The 20,637-nt window shown below is 44.0% G+C and overlaps 1 protein-coding gene across 5 annotated transcripts in view; it reads right to left on the reverse strand.

The window, feature by feature from the left end:
• The window catches only part of dpr15 (defective proboscis extension response 15), a 29,025-nt gene extending 16,419 nt beyond the window's left edge, over window positions 1-12,606 (reverse strand). For 2 of the 5 annotated variants that reach the window (XM_086833413.1, XM_020943021.2), the window contains exons 1-3: window positions 12,445-12,518; window positions 9,554-10,033; window positions 3,335-3,945 (exon numbers count right to left, since the gene is read on the reverse strand). In XM_086833413.1, the coding sequence (XP_086689539.1) occupies window positions 3,335-3,945; window positions 9,554-9,650 (708 nt within the window). In that variant the 5' untranslated portion in view covers window positions 9,651-10,033; window positions 12,445-12,518. Of the gene's footprint in view, window positions 1-3,334; window positions 3,946-9,553; window positions 10,034-12,350 lie in introns of all 5 variants that reach the window. The other 3 variants (XM_086833417.1, XM_020943019.2, XM_020943022.2) reach the window with 3 other exon arrangements.
• Window positions 12,607-20,637: the final 8,031 nt, after the last annotated feature.

The raw sequence follows: 20,637 nt of genomic DNA on the forward strand, positions 1-20,637 counted from the left end.
ACAATAGAATCTTTACCTATGTATATCCGACATTACAATTTAATTGCTTCCCCTTAGCTCATTTAATTAATCATTTCCCTGCAGACACATGAGCAGGCAAAATTTCTATATTGAATGCGTTTTGCAAGGTATCTGGGATAAAATCGGAAATATAATCGATCGCAGCCACTGTGCGGGGTGAGAGTTTATTAAATTTCGCCGCAGCCACGGCCATGGAGTATCCGGCTCTAAGGACATTATTATCGGGCTGAGCATCGACATTATACTCTGTATTAAGTGAAGATGCTTATCCAGTGAGGAAGAGACGAAGGCTGGGTGGCTCGGCAGGCAGCCAAGTCAGGACTTTCGAGTACGTGGCAAGTGTAAGTAAGTCTCTCCTGCCATTCGCTTTTGTCCTTGCGGCTGACAAATATCCTTTTGTGGCCTGGCAGTGGGGTCCGCACTCAGGTTCCTGCCCGACATTAGCTAATTTAAATTTGCCGCCCGCCTGTGGAGATTGCGCTTAAATCCGCCATAAAGTGATGGGACGTCGACACTTATCAAGATGCCCGCCCGAGTGTTTGCCATTTAAATATTGTTAATTAGTTTTAGCTGCAGTTTAAACTTGCCGAAACTGTGGCGCATCCGTGATAGGGTCTGGTTGGGGCCATATCCACTTCCTCCTCTCTTCCTGCGACCCCATTTGGTTTGGTGGCCCTGCCACCCGCCAGTCGCTGTCGTCATCATCAGCTCCAGATTGAGACTCCGCCGAGTGAGCATCGTTTTCCATCACAGTCGAGCAGACAACAAAGTTTGCTCATAACATTGCGAATTTTCGTCTAAACTTGTTTGCAAATAATTTCTTTTATTTTGTTGATTCTCTTGCCGTCTTTCGCCCTCCTCTGCCTTCTCTGTGTTCCGTCTACTGGGCCACGTCTTCCTCTTTCTTTTCACACAACAATACACCTCAAAGTGCCTGCTGCTTTCATATCTTCACCGAAATAACACAGCACAACAAGGAATAAAGTACAAAAAATGAGAGGAAACTTTTCGCTGACTTTGCCGAAAAAAAGAGAAAATGCTGGGGAAAAATAAGACAGAAATGACAGCGGGCGAGGGAAGGGAGCAATCAGTCAGACTCGATTCTGGGTAAAAAATCTTCAAGTGCTTGCAGGCAAAGCATTTTTGTGGGTTCCAGTTCCCCCCTGGCCTCTCCCTTGTCCCTTGCCCCACCGGATTTTGTATCCTTCAGCTGGTTTCTTTGTGACGCCCACGGTCTCAAAATGTATTATTAATTGATTAGGTTTAAGCAGATTTCAAGATTATTCCGGCCATATAAATATATCCGCGCCGTGCTGTGCCAACAGCCCACAGCGAATATGGGGTATCGACTATGTGTGTACGAATCAAATTATCTGATAAATATTTTATAGTAGATTGTTTTTCGATTTTTGGCAGGGGGAAATTCATGGTTCAGGGAACATATCCCCGCCGGGTAGCTATGCTATTCACATCATGTATAGTATTTGGCTACAATTTGCATATTTATCATATGTTAGTCTTAGATCGAAGTTTTGCTCGATGATATTCTTGAATCTCTTAAATTTATAGTCTAAAGTTATTTCCCTAGCGGAAGCCTTGGAAATGTAGACGTATACCAAGATAATAACTTATCAGAATTCTATGAATTCAAATTCCGGAAATTATATAAAAATCTTTGCTTGTGACTTGTTTAATTGAATTAAATTTCAGAAAATTACACCTGACCACTCACAGATGAGAGCCTTAATAATTTTCCCTTCCTGTTTACTGAATCCAAAACAAACACAGTCGCAAATGAATTGGAATAAATCGCAGAGTGTGTTTTCTTTTTAATAATTTATCAAATCAGAGGTAAGTAAATAAAACCCTTTCCCGATGCGTTCTTTAATTAACTTGCACCCCTGCCACCCTCGGTTTTTTGCTCTCGGTTCACTGGTTCCGCACAAGATTCTCAAGGAATATATTCGCATCTGTGTTTGTCAGCTGGACGGAATATTTATTTCTGCAACTTCAACTACTGCTGCACTCCGTTCCAGTAATTTCCTGTCCAAACACCAACCAGTAAATAGAAGCTGCACCATCCAGCAGCGCCAATTATAATTTGCAATGCGAAGCGCGGATGGGCGGATATACGGACTCGGATGTGCCTTTTGCGGATGCATCCAGCGGATGCGGCAGGCACAGAGCCAAGGAGCACCGCGTAACTGAGTTATTAGCGGATGCCATAGCCGCGTGCGAACATAAATGCTGGACGAGTACATACTTATGTATATAGTGGATAAAGTACATATAAAGCGTATATAGTGCCAACTATTTGGGTCATCGTTTCTGAGCAGCTGCAAACAAAAATGTGTCTCCTTCAGCGTCAGCTCCTTCCGCATCCGCATTCTCATCTTCGTTTTTCTTTATTACACTGGGATCAATTAATGGTGGGAAATTGGGGTTAATTGCCAAGTAAAAATAAATGAGATATTTGCTTCTAAAAAGTAAAATCTAAATGTCCCATTATTTCAACATTCAACAATAGGATTTAAGTATGTACTTGGAACTCATAATTTCATTATTTTTGTGAGTGTATCCAGCTGCTTATGTATGCCCTTAGGTCAGGGTGTGGCATCGACATCAGCATTGGCAATTTCCGGTTTTGTTTTCGCTCAGTTCCGACAGCGGCCAGCGTAAATTAGTTCAAAGCTCTACAATGCTAAAAAAAAAGGAAAAGCGGAAGTCGTGCCAATCGATGCCACATCCCTTGGGTTCAACCTCCTCCTCCTCCTCCACCGAGACTTCCTTCCACCCGAGCAGAACTGTTTAATCAGCTGCTTATTATAAATTATCAATAATTAATAAAAATGCTTTGGTAAATATTTTTACAGCCAACATAAATTGACGTGGTACACTTCCCTCCAAAGGATTTTTAAGTAAACAAAAAGCTGCATGAAAGAGTTTTGCCTGATTGAATTTTCAGAGAATTTTCCACTCACATCTTTCTCAAATTTCCTCTCCCCCCCCCCCAAATTATGCCTTCCATGGAACTCTGAGGCATTGATTCGGCTTGGCAGGATTCTCAATTTTCCATTCAGAGGTCAACAGTGAAATCCAATCAGAGCCGGAGGCTAATTGAAGGGAATTTTGGGACGCAATACACACGGGGAAAAAAAGCATTATAAATTGAAGTTTATGCACTCATGGCACAACATTTCCCTTTCCTGGCTCTGTCTTTCACCAATAGTTGTTAAGAGTTTCATAAATTAATTGCAAATTGAATGTATCTCAAAGGAAATTCGAACAGTGTAACATGGTTTGCTCAACTTACATTGCATGGCAGATAGGCATGGGTGCCGGCCTGGCTAATTATCGTCTGGTAATCATCTATTGTTGGCGGTGGCTTCAGCGTGGTTGTTGCCACCGGGCGGCGGGTGGTGCGTCGCGTTGTTGTCGTTGTTGTTGCCGGTTCTGTTGTTATGTGGGCCTCCGTTGCTGTTGTTGCATTCAATGCGATTGTTGCCACTGCCGAGGCTCCTATTGCTGACGCATCTGCTGCTGCTCCTGCTCCTGCTCCTGCTCCTGCTCCTGCTCCTGCTGCTGGGGCTGCCGGGGATGTGGCATTGTTGTGATGCGTGATTCTGTAGCTGTGCTGCTCCTGGATATTCCGACTGCTCATAATCAGATTCGCCTCGAGGGCAGCGGTCAGCCGCTGATCGCCATTGTGGCTAATGTTATTAATGGCCACATTGTTGGTGGGGCGAATTGAGGCTGCAACTGCAGCCATTGTTGCCCCAAATGCGATGGCTTTGTCCGCCGTTCGGGCCATTTGCGTTGTCGCCGGAATTAATGCCTCGCGCCTTGATTGAGTTCTTTGAAATGCCCGTCCATTTGTCCCTTTGCTGTTTAATATTGATGTCTCCTCCGCCTGCCCTCTGATGGCTGCAAAATGGAGGGGGGGAAAGAAAAAGGAAAATGAATAGGTTGTGAGTGGAAATTAATGACTTAGTGTTGTGTTTACCACTCCGTCGCCTCCTTCCCGGCGGCTTAGATATATTTCAAATGCCCCGATCCCCATTTATCCCGAATACTCGTTACGACAATTAAAACGATTTACGGCTCCGGCGTTCTTGTTCAATAAATTAATCTTAATTTTTCGGCTGCCCTCGCCGCCGTTGCCGTCTATACGCAAAGTTGATGAAAGTTTAAGATGAGTTTCGATGGCAAGTGAAATTAATTAGCTAATTACGAACTTGAATTGATTTGCATGTACTTGTCCCGCAGAGTGGATTCGTGTGAAGGAGGCGGAGCTACAAATGCCAACTTCGAGCCAAAGTTTCTGAGGCGGCCGAAAAGCTGATAATTGGCATAAAACTGATGTTTGGTAGTCTTGGGAACTGGAGCAGAGCTCGAAGAACAGGTACAGCTATACAACAAAAATCCCAATAAAATATTTTCGCAAATTGACAATAAATTATGTGACTTTTACACACGATTCGCGAGCTTTGCGGGGCTTCCCCTGAATGCAGATTGCTGCCTGCAGTTTCCCATACACATGCAACGCGTAAATTTGGCAAATTGGCGCCATAAATTTCGCTGGAAACTTTTGCCAAAAGTCAAAGATAGAAACAGCACCAGAGAGAGAGAGCGAAAGTTAAAGCACAAGGATGCGGGAGTTGGTTGAGGGTCTCAAAGTAGTTGGCATTCTGTTGATAAGGAAGTCAAGCCAAGGTTGGCCTTTTCATTTTAATTAAAATTTACTTATACTGGTACAAGCATCCACTATAAAATATTAGCGGATATGTACAAAACCGGAAAGTTTAATAAAAATATAGTTTACAACAATATTTCAATTCAAATAGGACTCTTTAAATCAGTCACTTTAAGACCTACAGACTTGCAAAGTAACTCTGTGCAAAAGTTATTTTATTTCAAAAGCTACTTTAATCTACGAAAGGGAATGCATCGTTACTTTAATTAACTATTGAACAGATATCACAGATTGCACAAAAGCACAGCAAAAGATAGCGGCAATCATCGAGTGCCCTTCACCAGCGATTGAGTTGGAAAAAGAAAAACTCGAGGGAAATATCAGAGAAATCGAAGGATGTGGTCGCTCCCGCCATTTTCTAATCAAGTTCAATGTAATTTTACCGTGCTCAAAGTAAATGCAAAACTCTGGAAGCCTCTTATAACGAGCCCCGGCTAAGTCGTGCATGTTTTGTCTATGGGGTTCTCCTGCTCTTATCCTCCCTCTCTCTCCGAGAGAGAGAGAGAGAGAGAGAAGGGGAGAGAAAGAGAGGGTGTGCGTGTGTAAGCGTTATCATGTTTTATGTTTATGCTTCGTGTACGTGCAATAAAGATAAAGCGATTGCATATAAAAAACTTTTTAATTGCCTGCACTAATGATGCACTGCAGCCAACTTGATTATAATAAAGTTACAAAAATTCCATTTCCCTTCGAGCACAGTGGGCAAGGAATTTCCAAGGGGTGTGCGGAATATTTAATGAAACTTTAAAGTGATGAAATATAAACCCTTTAATAAGGCCTTGTAAACCAATATTTTATGGTTTTAGTAAACATTAAATATACCACTTTGGCTTATAATTGTTCTCTTGGTGAGTCTCACAATTAAATATAAATGTTACAAATAAAGTTTGAGTCACAATGCGTATACGTGATATTGTGTCCAACTTTCCACACGAAAAATTGCCTATTTTCGTAACATTTTCATCCTTTTTTGTATCCTCTTAATTTTTGTATCCTCTCATATTAGGAGAGTGGGAGAATTTAATTACACTTAAAAGTGAGAAAATAAAACCCTTTAATAAAGCCTTGTACATTTATTTTTTGTAGTAAAAATATTAGCTTGAATTGATTGAAAAAATTATACACTTAACGTTTATAATTGTTCTCTTGTTAAGAGGCACAATTTTAAAAAATGAAAAAACTAACATTTTAAGTCACACTGCGCATACGTGATATTAAGTATACGCAGCGTTGTACACCTTTTAAAATAAAAAAAAAATTTATTTTCGCAACATTTTTGTATACTTTTTTTGTTTTCTTGTTTTTTGTATCCTTTCATAGGGGAGTGCGGTAATTTAATTAAACTTTAAAGTGAGGAAATGGAACCCTTTAAAAAGGCCTTGTAAACCTTTTTTTGTTTTACTTCTAGTAAAAATATTAGTTCAAGTAATTAAAAAAAGTGTACAATTTGCGCTTATAACTGTTCTCTTGACGCGACGCACAATTAAAATTTGGTTCACTCTGCGTATACGTAATATATTGATAAGTTTATTGAGTATACGCAGCGTTGTACACCTTTCAACATGAAAAATAATTTATTTTTGCAAAATTTCAAAATTTCTTGTATCTTGTTATAGCCCACTGTCAGTGCTCGACTCATTTGCCCATGGATATTATAAAAACCAACAGCTGCCGTCAAGGATCTCCGGCAAAAGGACTGATGGGGCGCTGGGTGCACAAAAGGAGGCGTGTCAGCCAGCGATGAAACAAATCAAAACAGCGTAAAAAAGTGCAATAAAACAACGGAATTACTGGGCACTTCAAGTACTTTCTCAGTGCGAAGAAAAAATGAAAACAAAATAATAAACTGAAATTATTTGAGAGAAAATTATCATTTAGGGCAGCGCTGCATAGGGGTATTAGGGAAATTTCGAGGTCCACCAAAGGGACTCACAACTGGCGGAGCCCTTAAAAAAATTTGCTTAATCTTTCCGCGACAACGCAGACAGAGAGGGATGTGGCAAACTAAAAAGTTGTAAAAACAGACACGAACACAGACCCCTCTGCGGCCGCGCCACTGTAAAAACAAATTGTGCGCAAGAATAAAATATAAAAAAAAGTATACATATATATAAAGGAAAAGCGGCACAAACAGATAGGGAGGAGGAGTGGGATGAAAATCAAGTCGAGCACTTGCCAGCGGATGGGGAAAAACTTGCGTAATGAGCTTGACTGCGGGACGGGGAAAAAACTCTCACACATAAAACGAGCCTCATCATGCAGAATTTCATTGACTCGCCGTCGTAGGAAAAGCTACTGCTGGGGACTGCATGGGAAACCCGAGCTGCCGCCTTACACTAAAATTAACCGAGCAGTCATCCTCCCAGGTCCCGCGGGCATTTTTAGTCGAAAGTGTTTTAATCAAACGCCTCTGAACGCTCTCCTTCGCTCTCCACTTCCGCTCTACACTCGTCCCGGCCGGAAGCGAGTTGAGTTCGGCGATGTCTAAGTTTTCCCGGTCTTGTTATTGCTACATAGTTGCTTGTTTTTGTTTGTCTGCTCTGTTATTGTTATGGCAACAATAATAAAAACAAGAGGGGCAAGAGGAAAAACTATGCGGAAAATCGCAGCTGAGCGATGGAAAACTTCAGTCATTTTAATTCTGGGAAGTAAGCAAATGGCTGTCGATAGGTCTACAAAATCTTACAATTTAAAACTGGAAAAGCTTACAAGAGTGGATATTGATAAAGAGATTTTAAATTTAAATAAGAAGTTTAAGGATTTTGTATAAAAATAAAGATAATGTAAAATATAACAAGGAAACAGAAATAACTTCTCTGTTTAACTTCACTAAATTACATCTTCCAAGTGTTTGGTTTTATAATGCACATTTTATATTTATCTTCTTTAATTATAGAAATTCTTTCAGTGCAGGCTGAGTGATGTCCTGGAAGCGCCTCCATCCTGTCCGTCTCGGGCTGACAACATTTCGACACTTTTCCTAATTATGATGGGCATGTTGTCGGGATGATGAGCCTAATGCAGGACCTGATTATGATGCTGATGATGATGGTGGTGGTGGTGGTGGAAATTGGCTTAACCCCAAGGCGCTTGGCCGTAATCGCAGCCCCTCCCCCGAGCACCTCGAGTGGCAGAGGATCGAGGAGGACTCTCCTCTCGGGCCGGACACTCTCTCATCAAAATGCCAGCCTAGTTTTCGCCCAAATAATGATGACAGCAGAAAGGGGAGGGTCGTGGGAGTGGGCCGAAGGCCGTAACTTTGTGTAATAATTGTTGTTAAGCGTTTAAGTCGGGCGTGCCACTTTGGCGAGCGGTGGAAAGTATCCCGTGGGAAAATAACCCAGAACTTGAGCAACTTATCGCTACCGCAAGGCTATCCACTGGAAAAGCCAAACAAAGGGAAGATCTGCGGTCGTTTATTTTTGGGGAGCGGCTTCTCTGAGTTACTTTACTGGCTGTTACAAGCATTCAATGATGCTCAAGTGGGCAGCTGAATTTGATTAAACAAAAGTAAAAGTTTTTTTTTTAACTTTTTTCGCTCTTCCACTTTTCACCTACCTCAAACCTCAAACCGGGTCTCTAGAGCCACACCACTTGTTACCCTGATTGTTGTTATTTCTCGTTCAATTGGCTGAATCTCCTCGAGCGTTTCCGTCCGTCACTTTCATGGCCAAAAGAATCGAACAGCTTGCGAGGGGGATGCTCTGGAGCAGAGCAAAGCACCGACAAATGGGGTTAGCGGCGGTGGAAGAGTGGCAGGGATAGCAAAGTTCCAGGCTTTTAACACAATTTAAAGCATCCAGAGCCGCCCGCCCCCTCCTCCTGCCACAGTTCGTTGGATAAAATCCCCCCAGGAGGGCGGGCGTCCTTGCTGCAGTTTTCCGAACTTTTCTATTGCGAAAACAGAAATTTCGGTGGCCGAGGTGAGGCAGAAAGGGCAGCGGTGCAGCGTTTGATCGAGTTTGGTTCATTGATGAAAATGTCGAGAGTCACTTTCGTTATGCTTTAGTTTTAACTTTTAGTTGAGCAATTTGTACCTTTTCATGTTGCCGTTTTGATTTTAATTACCTTTCTCTCCCTTGTTTCCCCTGTTTTTTTATGTTACTTTTTTGTTGCTGTAGAACATTGCAGTATAAGGAAGGTAAAAATCCTTGGCAATTTTGGAAAACCTTTGATTGATTGAAAAAGGTAGACCGCTCAACCGAAAAATATGATTTTAGTTCATGTTGACGAAATTTTAAAAGAGAGAGAAACTAACAACTGCCTTTGGCTATTGGGAATGAAGTTCTCAATGTAAATATATAGGAAATGTAGTACTTTCTGAACCCCTTCAAAATAAATATATCTTTCGTTTTAAACTCGTAATAATTTTTAAGGGAAAATTATTTTTAAAATAATATTCAAAGTTTCTTCCAGCTTTAGCTTGAAAGAAATTTTCTCAAAATTCTGGCTGCTTTTAAGCTCTTAAGCAAATATGCCAACATAATTTAAATTGACCCTGAAAAACCGAGCACAAAAAAAAATCCCAAACAAAGCCCCGCCTTCTTTCGCACATTTCACTCCACCTCAGACAGTCTGTGCTAAAATATGCACAAAGGCCAAGGATACACGGCAAGGATACACGGCATGCCTTAAATTCGCCCGCAAAATGCTTTTAAGCCGCGCATATCAAATTGTTTTTTGCAGAAGACACGAGAAAAGGTTCTGGCCGCGGCAGCGAGTCATTTAATATGCGACAAATGTATCGTGAGAAATAATTTCATATTTGACGCAGCTTACCCGGCAGGCAGATGAGGAGGAGGATGAGAAGGAGCTGGGCCAGCCGGAGGACCTCGGTGCGGATCAGGCGTCGCGGCATCCTGGCATCCAACTCCATTAAAGTGCCAAGTAAATTGATAATCCTTGCTCCGCGTCGGTCTGGTTTCTGGGATCGTCCCGAGTTCCGCGTATCGTGTAACGCGTATCGTGTTTCGCTTGCCGCGATTCGGTTCCTTGGTTCGCGGTCCTTGGCCAGCTAAAGTCCTTTGGCCTTAACTGGGTCACATTGGGCGACTGGCGGCGCTGGGCCGCTGGAGCCTGTGCAAATTTATCCCTGCTGCCTCGCCGGATTCCGGCTGCTGCTCCCGTTAATATCGCGTATACGCCTTGACACAAACTGCAGCGATATCTTGTCCTTGCTCGCGCGGCACACAAAATCGCAGGGTTAACATATTTTCAAATAGCACTCGCACGGTAAGCCTGTCGGGCAATCTAAAATAACTAAAAGCAAAGTAAAAAATGTCGTAAGCGAACTAAGCTGAAGCGGCAAGAACAACACGTGGCCAATTTTAAATATTCCCACAATGTGCCCGTCGAGCTGGGTGCCATCCCGTGTTTTTAAGGTCCTAGTCTCCCCCCACATTCTCAGACTCCTTTTGGCCCAGTTTATGGCCGGCATTTTGCGCCATGTCCTGTTTTTGATATGTTTGTATAAGTTTTCTGTGGGCAATGTGGGTGCTTTTGGCATTAGTGGCCTCAACAAGGTGTTCCCACTTACTTAGGCTCTATAACTCGTATGGGAGTTGTAAAAAACTGCTGAAATTAAACTTCTAAATGCTGCTTTGAAGTTTACATAAAAGTGAAAGTAAAGTTTGCAGAATAATTTACAGCCTGGAAGCCATTAAGGGAGTTCGGAAGCGACTAAATACACACACACTAAAGTGTATTTGGCAACAAAAAGGCTTCAAATAAAATGACTTTTTAATTCATCAACAATAAATCAAGACATAAATAAAGCAAAAATGTGAAAATGCAGATTACATTTTTCAGTAAATCTTGTCATTTTCAAAGTATATAGAAATTTGTATACCCTTGCAGTTTGCTAGTTGTAAATTCTTGGATCTAATATTTGAATTCTTTGCATTGATATTATTTATGTATATATTTTTGAATGAAATTTTTTTCGACAAATCAAAGTTTAAAAATCTCATAACTAAGTCAAAAATTGGAAATCGTTCCTATGTTAGTTTTTATTAGGTTAATTAATCTGTATACTTAATTTAAAATTCTAAGAATTTATATTTTTTGCCAATTTTTGACAATTTTAATGATGTAACCCCTTATAAAATTTTGAAAATTTTTAAAAAATTAAACTTATGTCGGACATTGCTAGATTGATTCAGCTGTTGATGCTGATCAAGAATATATATAATTTATAGGGTCGGAAATGATACCTTTGCTGGATTACTAGGCTCTGACTGAAATTATACTTCTCTGCAAGGGTATAAAAAAAGTAACTGAAAAAAATTGCATAAGATTTGTAAACGATAAAATAAGATATAATTCTAGAGACTTGGGTTGCGATGAATTTCATCAGAATGCTGGCGAAATGGGTTTCCGGAACTCAACCATGCATATGTGGTTGAATAAGCCGGAGCTGGGAATTCCATTTTGGGCAACCTCCGTTGCCGTCGTGGCTCGGTTTCCCTGCTACTCGGCTGCTGCGGCTGCTTGTGTTACCTCATCTTTCTTCTACGCCCCAGACTATTTGGCATTAACGAAATTTATTTATGCGGGTGTTTAGTGGGGCGTAAAAGGAGTACATATGGCCATCCGGCAACCGTACAGCAGCCAACCAGCCGGGCGAACACGCCCACCGAGCCACTTACAAATGCAGGACACGCGCAGGATGAATTGAAAGGATTCTCGATGGCTAGCCTAGACGTAAGTGTGGGTGTAGGTGTAGCTGTAGCTGTAGGTAGGTCGGGGCCGGCCAGGTCTGGTCGGGAATAATGATTTAAATGCTGTTTTGTCTCTGCCAACAGATGGGCTCCGGAGTCAAAGTCGGACTGGGAAATGCCAGGCACTCTGTCCATATACATACATAAGTAATGGCAGTGGAGTGGTAGGTAGTCCAATGAAGCGTTAACTCAAATGTTAAACAAATGTAATGTTCCGGACGACTGGGCCGTACTGCCTCAAAGCGGAGCAGAACGAGTTGGACCTTGGACCGGAGCCTGGATAACACAAATAATATTAAATTGATTGCACAAACAAAACAGCAGCGGAAGTGTAAATGATTTAACGCAATTCCTATTTCTATTCGCATTCCGCATCCTCGACTCTTGACTGCTGTCTGTCTTGGTCGTGGTCTTAGTGTGGGTCTAGGTCTGGGTCTGGGTGCTTAGTCCTTTTGGTCCTTGGCCATCTGCTGTTCGAACACTTGCACAGTTGGTCCATGCTCGACGGCGTGGAAAGCGGGAAATTCCTGTGTCTGGTAATTCAGTTTATTTCGATTGCCATTCAATTTTGTGGCTGTGTCATCAATTCTTTATTGTTTTATATGATTATTTTGATACAATTATTGTGGCAGTTTCATATATGATTAGTTCATTATTAAGAGTTCATTTAGATAGGAATATGCTTTTATATATATATTTTTAAGAAGAACATCACTAAGTCACGTAATTTTGAAAATTTCTGTAGTTTCTAATAACTATTTAGTCAAGACCACGAATAAATTAGTTTGAATTTGATTAATCATGTATATAATTTAACTTTGCCAATTTAATTTTAAGTGTATTTCAGTTAATTTTACTTTTTGGTAACTTGTTTTACACAGTACTTTTTTGTATTCCATCAAAGTCCGATCACTAAGTTTTATCAGAGATCCCCTTCACTTGATTATTAACCATTTCTGGCAATCGTTTCGTCTGAGGAAGCGAGAGAAGAACCACGCTTGGCACCGGCTAAAGGGAAACTAAGCCACACGACGGCAGCTTCATGGGGCAAAGGAATCGCACCCGAAGTCACCCGAAGCGAGCGGCTCGGTAGCGTATACGCAATATTCGGGTCTAACAGCGATGAGGCATTAACAGCGTGAGAGAGCGCGCGACGCTGTAAGCGAGAGTTCACTGTTGCACAGGATGTAAGTCCTCAAAAGGACTCTGTTAGCGATACAAATGCAATTACACGCGTAAACTGCTCCATTGTTATTAGGCATGTTTTATGCATTGGACAGTTTAGGCAAATTACTCAGCTTGGATTTTCATGCAAATTTCCTTTTCGCTAAATGCATAAAATCAAAGGCGGACCCTAAGCCACCTCAATTACGGGAAAAGAAGGGTTACAACGAAAAGGATGCCCGTTTATTGCGGCTTAACAGTGCGATAACATAATTCCTCATTAACGGCGCCGCCTGCACAATGCTGACCGAAAAAAATAAATAAAGGACGACTCACAAAGTGGATGAAAGGGATACGAGCGAAAGTGGGACAGCCGCAGCCGTTTGCCGGAGAAAACCGCATCTTGGCCGGATATGCCGTGGCAAAGTGCAAAACACAAGGGATAACCGAGGAGGAGGCGGCAAGGAAAACAAAGGACCGAATTATAATGCAGACGAACAGGCCATAGATGTCGCCACGGAATGCAAGGACTTCCGGAATAGGGGGACTGACGAAAAAACGCAAGCTTTTGCATAAAATTCAATTTGTCGTGTGCATCAGCCATGAATACGCCGAACTGCGGCTTTAAGCCGAACCTGAATCCACCCCCACCGCCCCACGACGTAACATATGCGCGAAATTACTTACGTAGCGCTGTGGCTGACAGTTTCGGATCTGGAGCCACCCAGGCCCCATCAGGCCCTCAGCCCCCCTCAGCCCATCAGTGGAGTTCCCTGTTCGCATTTCCCATTTCCCATCCAATCCCAGAAGCCGAGCCACAAAGGCCCCTGAAACAATGGCTGCATATATGCATGTTCGTATGCAAAAGACACATTCACTTTTTAATGGTGCCCCCCAAACACACAAACACTCTGCGAACTGCGAATACTTTTATTGTTTATGCAGTTAAATAATTGAAGCACCCACATGGACACCCACAATCATTGGCAAATTAAAACGATTTTTACATACATACATATATTCCTTTGTTCGGCCTTACGCCGGTTATTAATGGAAGGCCCGCAGCTAATTGTGTTTCAGAAAATGAAAATAATTGAAATAATAATTCGAAAAACATTTGACAATAATAGAAACATGTCTAGAGTCAATTACAAGGTTGTATCCGGACATGGGGGCTGCGCTATTGGGGATTTAATAAAAGTAATTCATGTTTTATATTTGAAAAGGTATAACTAAGCTATGTTTAAAATAATAATGCTTAGTTTTCAGGGCTCAAATAGTTAGTTACCTGTCTAATAAGTTCGATTTCATTCCCAGGCATATATGAGTTGCAATTACGTATTGCAATTCGGCTTCTTTTTCAACTATATAAAAACAATAGTACGAATTACCCCTGCCACTTGGAATGAAGAAAAATTTCCAGCTTAGCTGTGCAGTTCACTCAATAGAACTCAATCATGCAAGACCCTTGGAAATGAATTTCTCCTCGCCTTTTGCACACCTTTCACTTTTCTCTCTAAAGTCATTAATCACAGTTGTTGAAGGTTGGGCAAAAAAAAAGGAAAAAATTAAAAAAATTACTCAAAGGAGCTGATAAAAAATGGGCTAAGAATGCGCCTGCTTAAATGGGGTGGCCTGAACTAATGCGATTAAGTCGGACAAACGCTTGCTCCGACTACAAAGGACAATCAAATTAAAATCGAAAACAGATACTCCTGGGCGCCAGAGCTTAATAAAAACTGCATAGATTGAGACGAAGCAGAGACAGAGCGATTTAGTTAAGGAGTGAAAACAAAAGCTTTTCTTCGACTCTATTGTTTTCATTAAGCATTGAGAGGAAATGGTAAGGAATAAGCAGCTAAAGGTTATCAAATTCTTAAAGATCAAGTATTATTCAAAGATGTATTTCGCTTTTGTGTAGACATAGTCTAAATGTAATTCTTTATAACTTTGCAGGGCATTATTATTTTAGTCAGAAGCTTCTAACAAAGTGAAGGAGTCGTTTCCGACCCTATAAATCATATATATTCTTGATCATAGTCAACAGGCGAATCTATTTAGCCATGGCCGGTCAAAAAATAAATTTTTTACAATTTTTTTCAAAATTGCAAAATTTCATAAGGGGTTACATCATGAAAATTGTCAAAAATTGAAAAAAATTAGAATTTTTTTAATTGGTAAATTTAGTATGCAGATTTATTAAGCTATTAAAAACTAACATAGGAACGCTTTCCGAATTCAAATTAATGCAATTTTGGCTTAGTTATGAGATTTTCAAACTATGAATTGTCTCAAAAACTGTCATATAAAAATATCTATTAACAGAATTTAAATATTTTTATTCATTCAATTTCAAACTTTCAATAAACTTCAACTTTTCGAAGTAAGTTTTCTTTCTTGTTTAAATACAATAATGAAAAATGCTCATGGCTTTACTTTAACTTCACTGATTTCAGGAAAACAAATTGCCTGCCAGCGAGAGCCGTTAATAACTGCCGAAAATCACAGCCAGGATTCCCTGAATCCCTGGCCAGGAACAGGCCTGGCGGTCTGGAAAAACATAAATTTCAGGACGAGCTGTTCAGCAGTCACCAATTAATTCAAAATTTATAGCCAGTCAAGCACTGGACCATCATCATTGTCAGGAGTTTGGTGCATTCATGGTGTCTGGCTAATGTCAGGCTGGCAGGGGGGGGTTCTGGGGCTCAAACAGGAATAATTCTAATGCTACTCCAGTTGGGGGATGAGCAGGATGCAGGATACAGGATGGAGGAGGTGAAGGACATGGGGCAGCAACAAGAGACGTACCGCATTAGCCGCAATGGTCGTGTATGACAGCTGGACAATGTCGCATATGAGGGAGTACTATAAGCCAGGACCTGACTGTGTCATTTATGCATTGCCGTCTGATTGATTTGGCACTCTCTGGAGTCCCACCCCCCAAGCCCAAAAGGGAGTTGGGTAATGTCAACGACTGTCCCTGTTACCGACAGCAAACTTCTGAACTGAAGTGTTGGTCCCTGCACTCGAAAAAACGTACTTGAAAGTTACATACATTCAAGAAAAGTAAATCCCTCTAAATTAGACTTACATCCCAAATGATTTAAGCCCCTGCAAACACCTTAAAGGAGAAACAATAATTTACCTGAGTGTGCTACTGAAGGCATCTATGGAATTTAATAGAGTTCATCTTGGATCAAAGATAACTATGCCAATTATGAAACAGTTTTGGAATAACATTCCGTATCAAATAGCAGCTGGGATCATTTCAATTTAAGCAGGGTAAATGGCATTTATGGCAGTTGGGGTGGGTGGAGCAGTAAATGAAGCCTTAAACGCAGTTCAAATGACAGTGAAAATCTTTTTGCAAATCCTCCAGGCAACAATTACCCGACTCCGGCCCGAGTTGCTCTGTGTGCTGGGCATTAACGCGGTTAGGTTGTGTAACCTTCATCTCAGTCGCAGGAGACCGGCCAGGCCAGGCCCCAAAAGTGCCAAAAAGTCTAAAAAAGGAAACTCGTTTTTTGTTGCCTCTGCTGCTGCTGCTGCTCCTCTGTTGTTTTGGTCCTGTGGAGCAGACATCGCATCCTCGGCATGACAACTCCACTCTGTTGCTCCATTTGCAACATTTATGGGATCCGCATGTGAACGAGAGTCCGGCTATGTATGCGAGAGGTCATTTTATTGTTTCCAGACAAAACGGTCAAATGGGAATTTGGGTTTTCGGCCCGGCTTTTTCGGTTTTTTGTGTGTACTGCGTGTGCGAGTGGCCTATAGATTTAGATTGAACTGTCGAACATGTTACTGCCGTCCGATTGCGGGAGAACTCTGGGAGATAGGCCCGAAACAATGCAAATGATTAGAATAATCGCCGTAGGTGTTTGACTTACCCGGACTTACTTGCCCCATAAACACAAATTTCAGTTTGCCGCAATAAAAGTTTCCATTTTATGGCTCTCGTTTGACTTTGGATGCGAACACGGTCCCAATCCTTTGTTCAAAGTGAATACTGAATCCTCGGGACTCAGTCTTAAATGGATTCTAAGAGGGGTGGAAATTTCATCTGAGCCAGCTGCTATTAAATTATTCATTGATAAATTCTCAATTATCGAGAGTCACCAGTTCTCCCGTTAATACAAATTTATTGTTTTCCCGCTGACGCAAGGCTAGTGAATTAGAGGGGGGGAATAATTCATTCATTTTCACCTCACAAGCTCTGCGTCGTTTTTGTCTGCCTTTTTTCCTTTTTTGGAATGCTAATTTGTGTCGTGGAAATTTTCGCCTTGCTGGCAAATTAGCTTCTGCGGCCAGGGAGTTCAAAAGAGCCATGTTGTGCAAATGTGCCCAAAAATTGTGAGTGGTAGATTTATTTGGGTTTCATGAATTTTCCAAAGAGTCATTTATCATGCACCGCAAGGTACACTTATATATATTTCGAAGAAGCTTTGAGTTTATTTTAAATAGGTATTTTCATCTCTCTTCTTATAACTCATCGGGAAATTAAGGAAAGCAATTTACGTACTTTTATCATTTATTTATTCAGTAATATGGTAGCATTTCTAGGAAGCTGAATAAAACATATGTAACCCAGTTTAATCTAATTCGTTTTCGGTGGACCCAGTATTTTCTCAATTTCGCATAGCCTGTCCATTACTTGCTGATTGCGAGCCTTTTGATCCTTCAGCTTCTCTCCAATGGCATCCAAGGTGGCTGCAATGGCCAGGAGGGAGACATCGGTGGTTTGGAGATCCCTCAACAAAGGTGTTATCTTTGCCACAGGAACGGAGTTTGGATCCGCTGATCGATCTGCAAGTTCATCTGAAGGAACCTCTACGGCAGAAACTGCTTCTGGAACAGATTCTGCCGGCTCGGCACCCGTTACAATTTGGGGAGGATCTTCAGCAATAATGGCTGGAGTTTCTGGTGCATTAATGCTTTCTGCAGCTGGAATGGGTTCCCCAGCCATTACTTCAGTTCCTATATTTGGATCAGCAGCTGGAGGCTCTGCTTCCGGAGCAGGTGCACTTGCTGCAACAGCTTCTTCTGCCGCAGGAGTTGGTTCTACATTAGGATCTGTTTCTGGAGCTGTTATCACTGCCTCCTCGGAAGCTGCAGCTGTAGCCTCTTGGCCGGAAATATCAGCAGTGGCAGAAACATCTTGGGCTTCTGTCGCTATTGCTTCAGGTGTGGTTTCGGCAGCTATGACTGGATCGGGGATGGGAGTTTCTTCAGGAACAGGTACTGGCGCTTCGTCTACAGTCACTGGCTCTTCAGGGCTTAGATTAGGTGGATCCTCAGCTGGAGCCGGCGTAGCAACAACTTCCTCAACAACAGGTTCAGCTGCTGCTACCTCGATAACAGGTTCCGGATTACCCGCGGTAGCGTCGACTGCAGCGGGTTCTGGAATGATCTCCTCCACTGGAGCGGAAGTCTCTGCAGTTGGCTCAGGAACTGGAGTCTCGCTATGTGGGACCTCTGCAGCGGTAGGAATTGGTTCTGGAACAGTTTCTGGAACCGCTGTGGGTCCCTCAACAGAGGTGGCTTCAACGGTATCCGGAACTGGTGGTGTGGCAGTGAGTTCTTCGGATATTGGTGCTGGAACTACTGCTTCCGGCGGAGCAACATCTTCCTTTGGAGCAACCACCGGATCGGGAACTTTAGCCTCCGTAACTGGTTCAACTATGGGTTCGCCAGGAGGCACGGATACTGTTTCTGCTTCCGCGTTGACAGGAGGAGCATCCACGACATCAACTGGTGGTGCAGAGGTTTCGCTTGAAACGGGCGGATTAGTCTCCAAATTGGCATCCGTTGCCGTTGGAGCTGGGTCTAAGACAGCTGGAGGAGCGGTCTCAGATAGAGCCGTTACTTCATTGACGGAAGTGGCAGCAGCAGGTGTTGCTTCAACAGTGGGCGGTGTCTCGACAGAGACAGTAGCTTGTAAAGTTTCTGGGGCAGGAGTTGAGGGATCTCCAGTGATTGGAGCTGTGGCGACGGGAGGACTGTCAAGTGGAGCAGCAGCAGCGGGTAGTGTGGAATCAGAAGGAACTGGATCCGCGGGAAGGGCAACATCAGTGTCAGGTGCAGGTGCAGGTGCAGGTGCCGGTGCTTCGACAGGAGGACTAGCTACAGGAGGTGCGGCAACAGGAGCAGCGGTAACTGGAGCAGTGACGGCAGGAACAGCAGCGACTGGAGCAGCGACCACTTGTTCAGCAGAAACAGGAGCAGCAACTGGAGCAGCAGCAACAGGAGCAGCGGCGGCAGGAGCAGCAGCGACTGGAGCAGCGGCGGCAGGAGCAGCAGCGGCAGGAGCAGCAGCGGCAGGAGCAGCAGCGACAGGAGCAGCAGCGACAGGAGCAGCAGCGGCAGGAGCAGCGGAAGGAGCAGCGTCAACTGGAGCAGCGGCAACTGGAGCAGCGGTGGCAGGAGCAGCAGCGGCAGGAGCAGCGGCGGCAGGAGCAGCGGCAGGAGCAGCGGCAACTGGAGCAGCTGCAACTGGAGCAGCGGCGGCAGGAGCAGCAGCGACTGGAGCAGCAGCGGCAGGAGCAGCAGCGGCAGGAGCAGCAGCGGCAGGAGCAGCGGAAGGAGCAGCGGCAACTGGAGCAGCTGGAACTGGAGCAGCGGAAGGAGCAGCGTCAACTGGAGCAGCGGCAACTGGAGCAGCGGTGGCAGGAGCAGCAGCGGCAGGAGCAGCGGCGGCAGGAGCAGCAGCGGCAGGAGCAGCAGCGGCAGGAGCAGCAGCGGCAGGAGCAGCAGCGGCAGGAGCAGCGGCGGCAGGAGCAGCAGCGGCTGGAGCAGCAGCGGCAGGAGCAGCAGCGGCAGGAGCAGCAGCGGCAGGAGCAGCGGCAGGAGCAGCGGCAACTGGAGCAGTGACAACTGGAGCAGCAACGACTGGAGGAGCAGCGGAAGGAGCAGCGGCAGGAGCTGCGGCAACTGGAGCAGCAGCGACTGGAGCAGCAGCGACTGGAGCAGCGGCGACTGGAGCAGCGGCGACTGGAGGAGCAACGACTGCAGGAGCGGCGACTGGAGGAGCGGCGACTGGAGCAGCGGCGGCAGTAGCAGCGGCGGCAGGAGCAGCAGCGACTGGAGCACCAGCGACTGGAGGAGCGGCGACTGGAGCAGCAGCGGCAGGAGCAGGGGCAGGAGCAGCGGCAACTGGAGCAGCGGCAACTGGAGCAGCGGCGGCAGTAGCAGCGGCGGCAGGAGCAGCGGCGACTGGAGCACCAGCGACTGGAGGAGCGGCGACTGGAGCAGCAGCGGCAGGAGCAGTGGCAGGAGCAGCGGCAACTGGAGCAGCGGCAACTGGAGCAGCGGCGGCAGTAGCAGCGGCGGCAGGAGCAGCAGCGACTGGAGCACCAGCGACTGGAGCAGCGGCTACAGAAGCAGCGGCGGTTGGAGCTGCAGGAACCGGAGCAGCGGCAATTGGAGCAGCGGCCACTGATGCAGCGGTGACTAAAGCAGCGGCGACTGGAGCAGCAGCAACAGGAGGAGCAACTGGAGCCACTGGCGTAGAGGCGACTGGTGACGCCACAGGGGCAGCAGCAGATGCTTCACTTTGGTCCATTTTAAAAGCCTCGTTCTCCAAAGATAATTTAGTCAGCTTTTTCTTATCTTTACGAACAAATTACATTCATGGTCAGTCTTCCATTGTGAGTAGACCTGTGGAATGGGTAATTGGAAACAAAACGTAAGCAACATGAGCCTTGGGAAGCCCTATGGAGACCTTGAATTGGGTCGTTGCCTGAACTAATACGCGTTTTAAAAGCTCAAAGGTGTTTTTGTTCTCTCTTTGAATCTTTTAAAAGCAATCGATCAAAATAATTGATTTTCCGCTTTCCCTGGCGCCACCGAGACGAGCCTCAATTCTTGGGGATTTCAGCTGTACTCAACCTTATAGTTATACAAAAGTCTGTTTCATAAAAAACACGAGTTAGTTGGAAGATTTTATGAAAAATTTTAAGTCTACATTTTTGTTTAGAAAAC

Source organism: Drosophila serrata, unplaced genomic scaffold, assembly GCF_035046125.1.
Source record: "Drosophila serrata isolate PLE 108 unplaced genomic scaffold, ASM3504612v1 contig_30, whole genome shotgun sequence".
NCBI lineage: Eukaryota > Metazoa > Arthropoda > Insecta > Diptera > Drosophilidae > Drosophila > Drosophila serrata.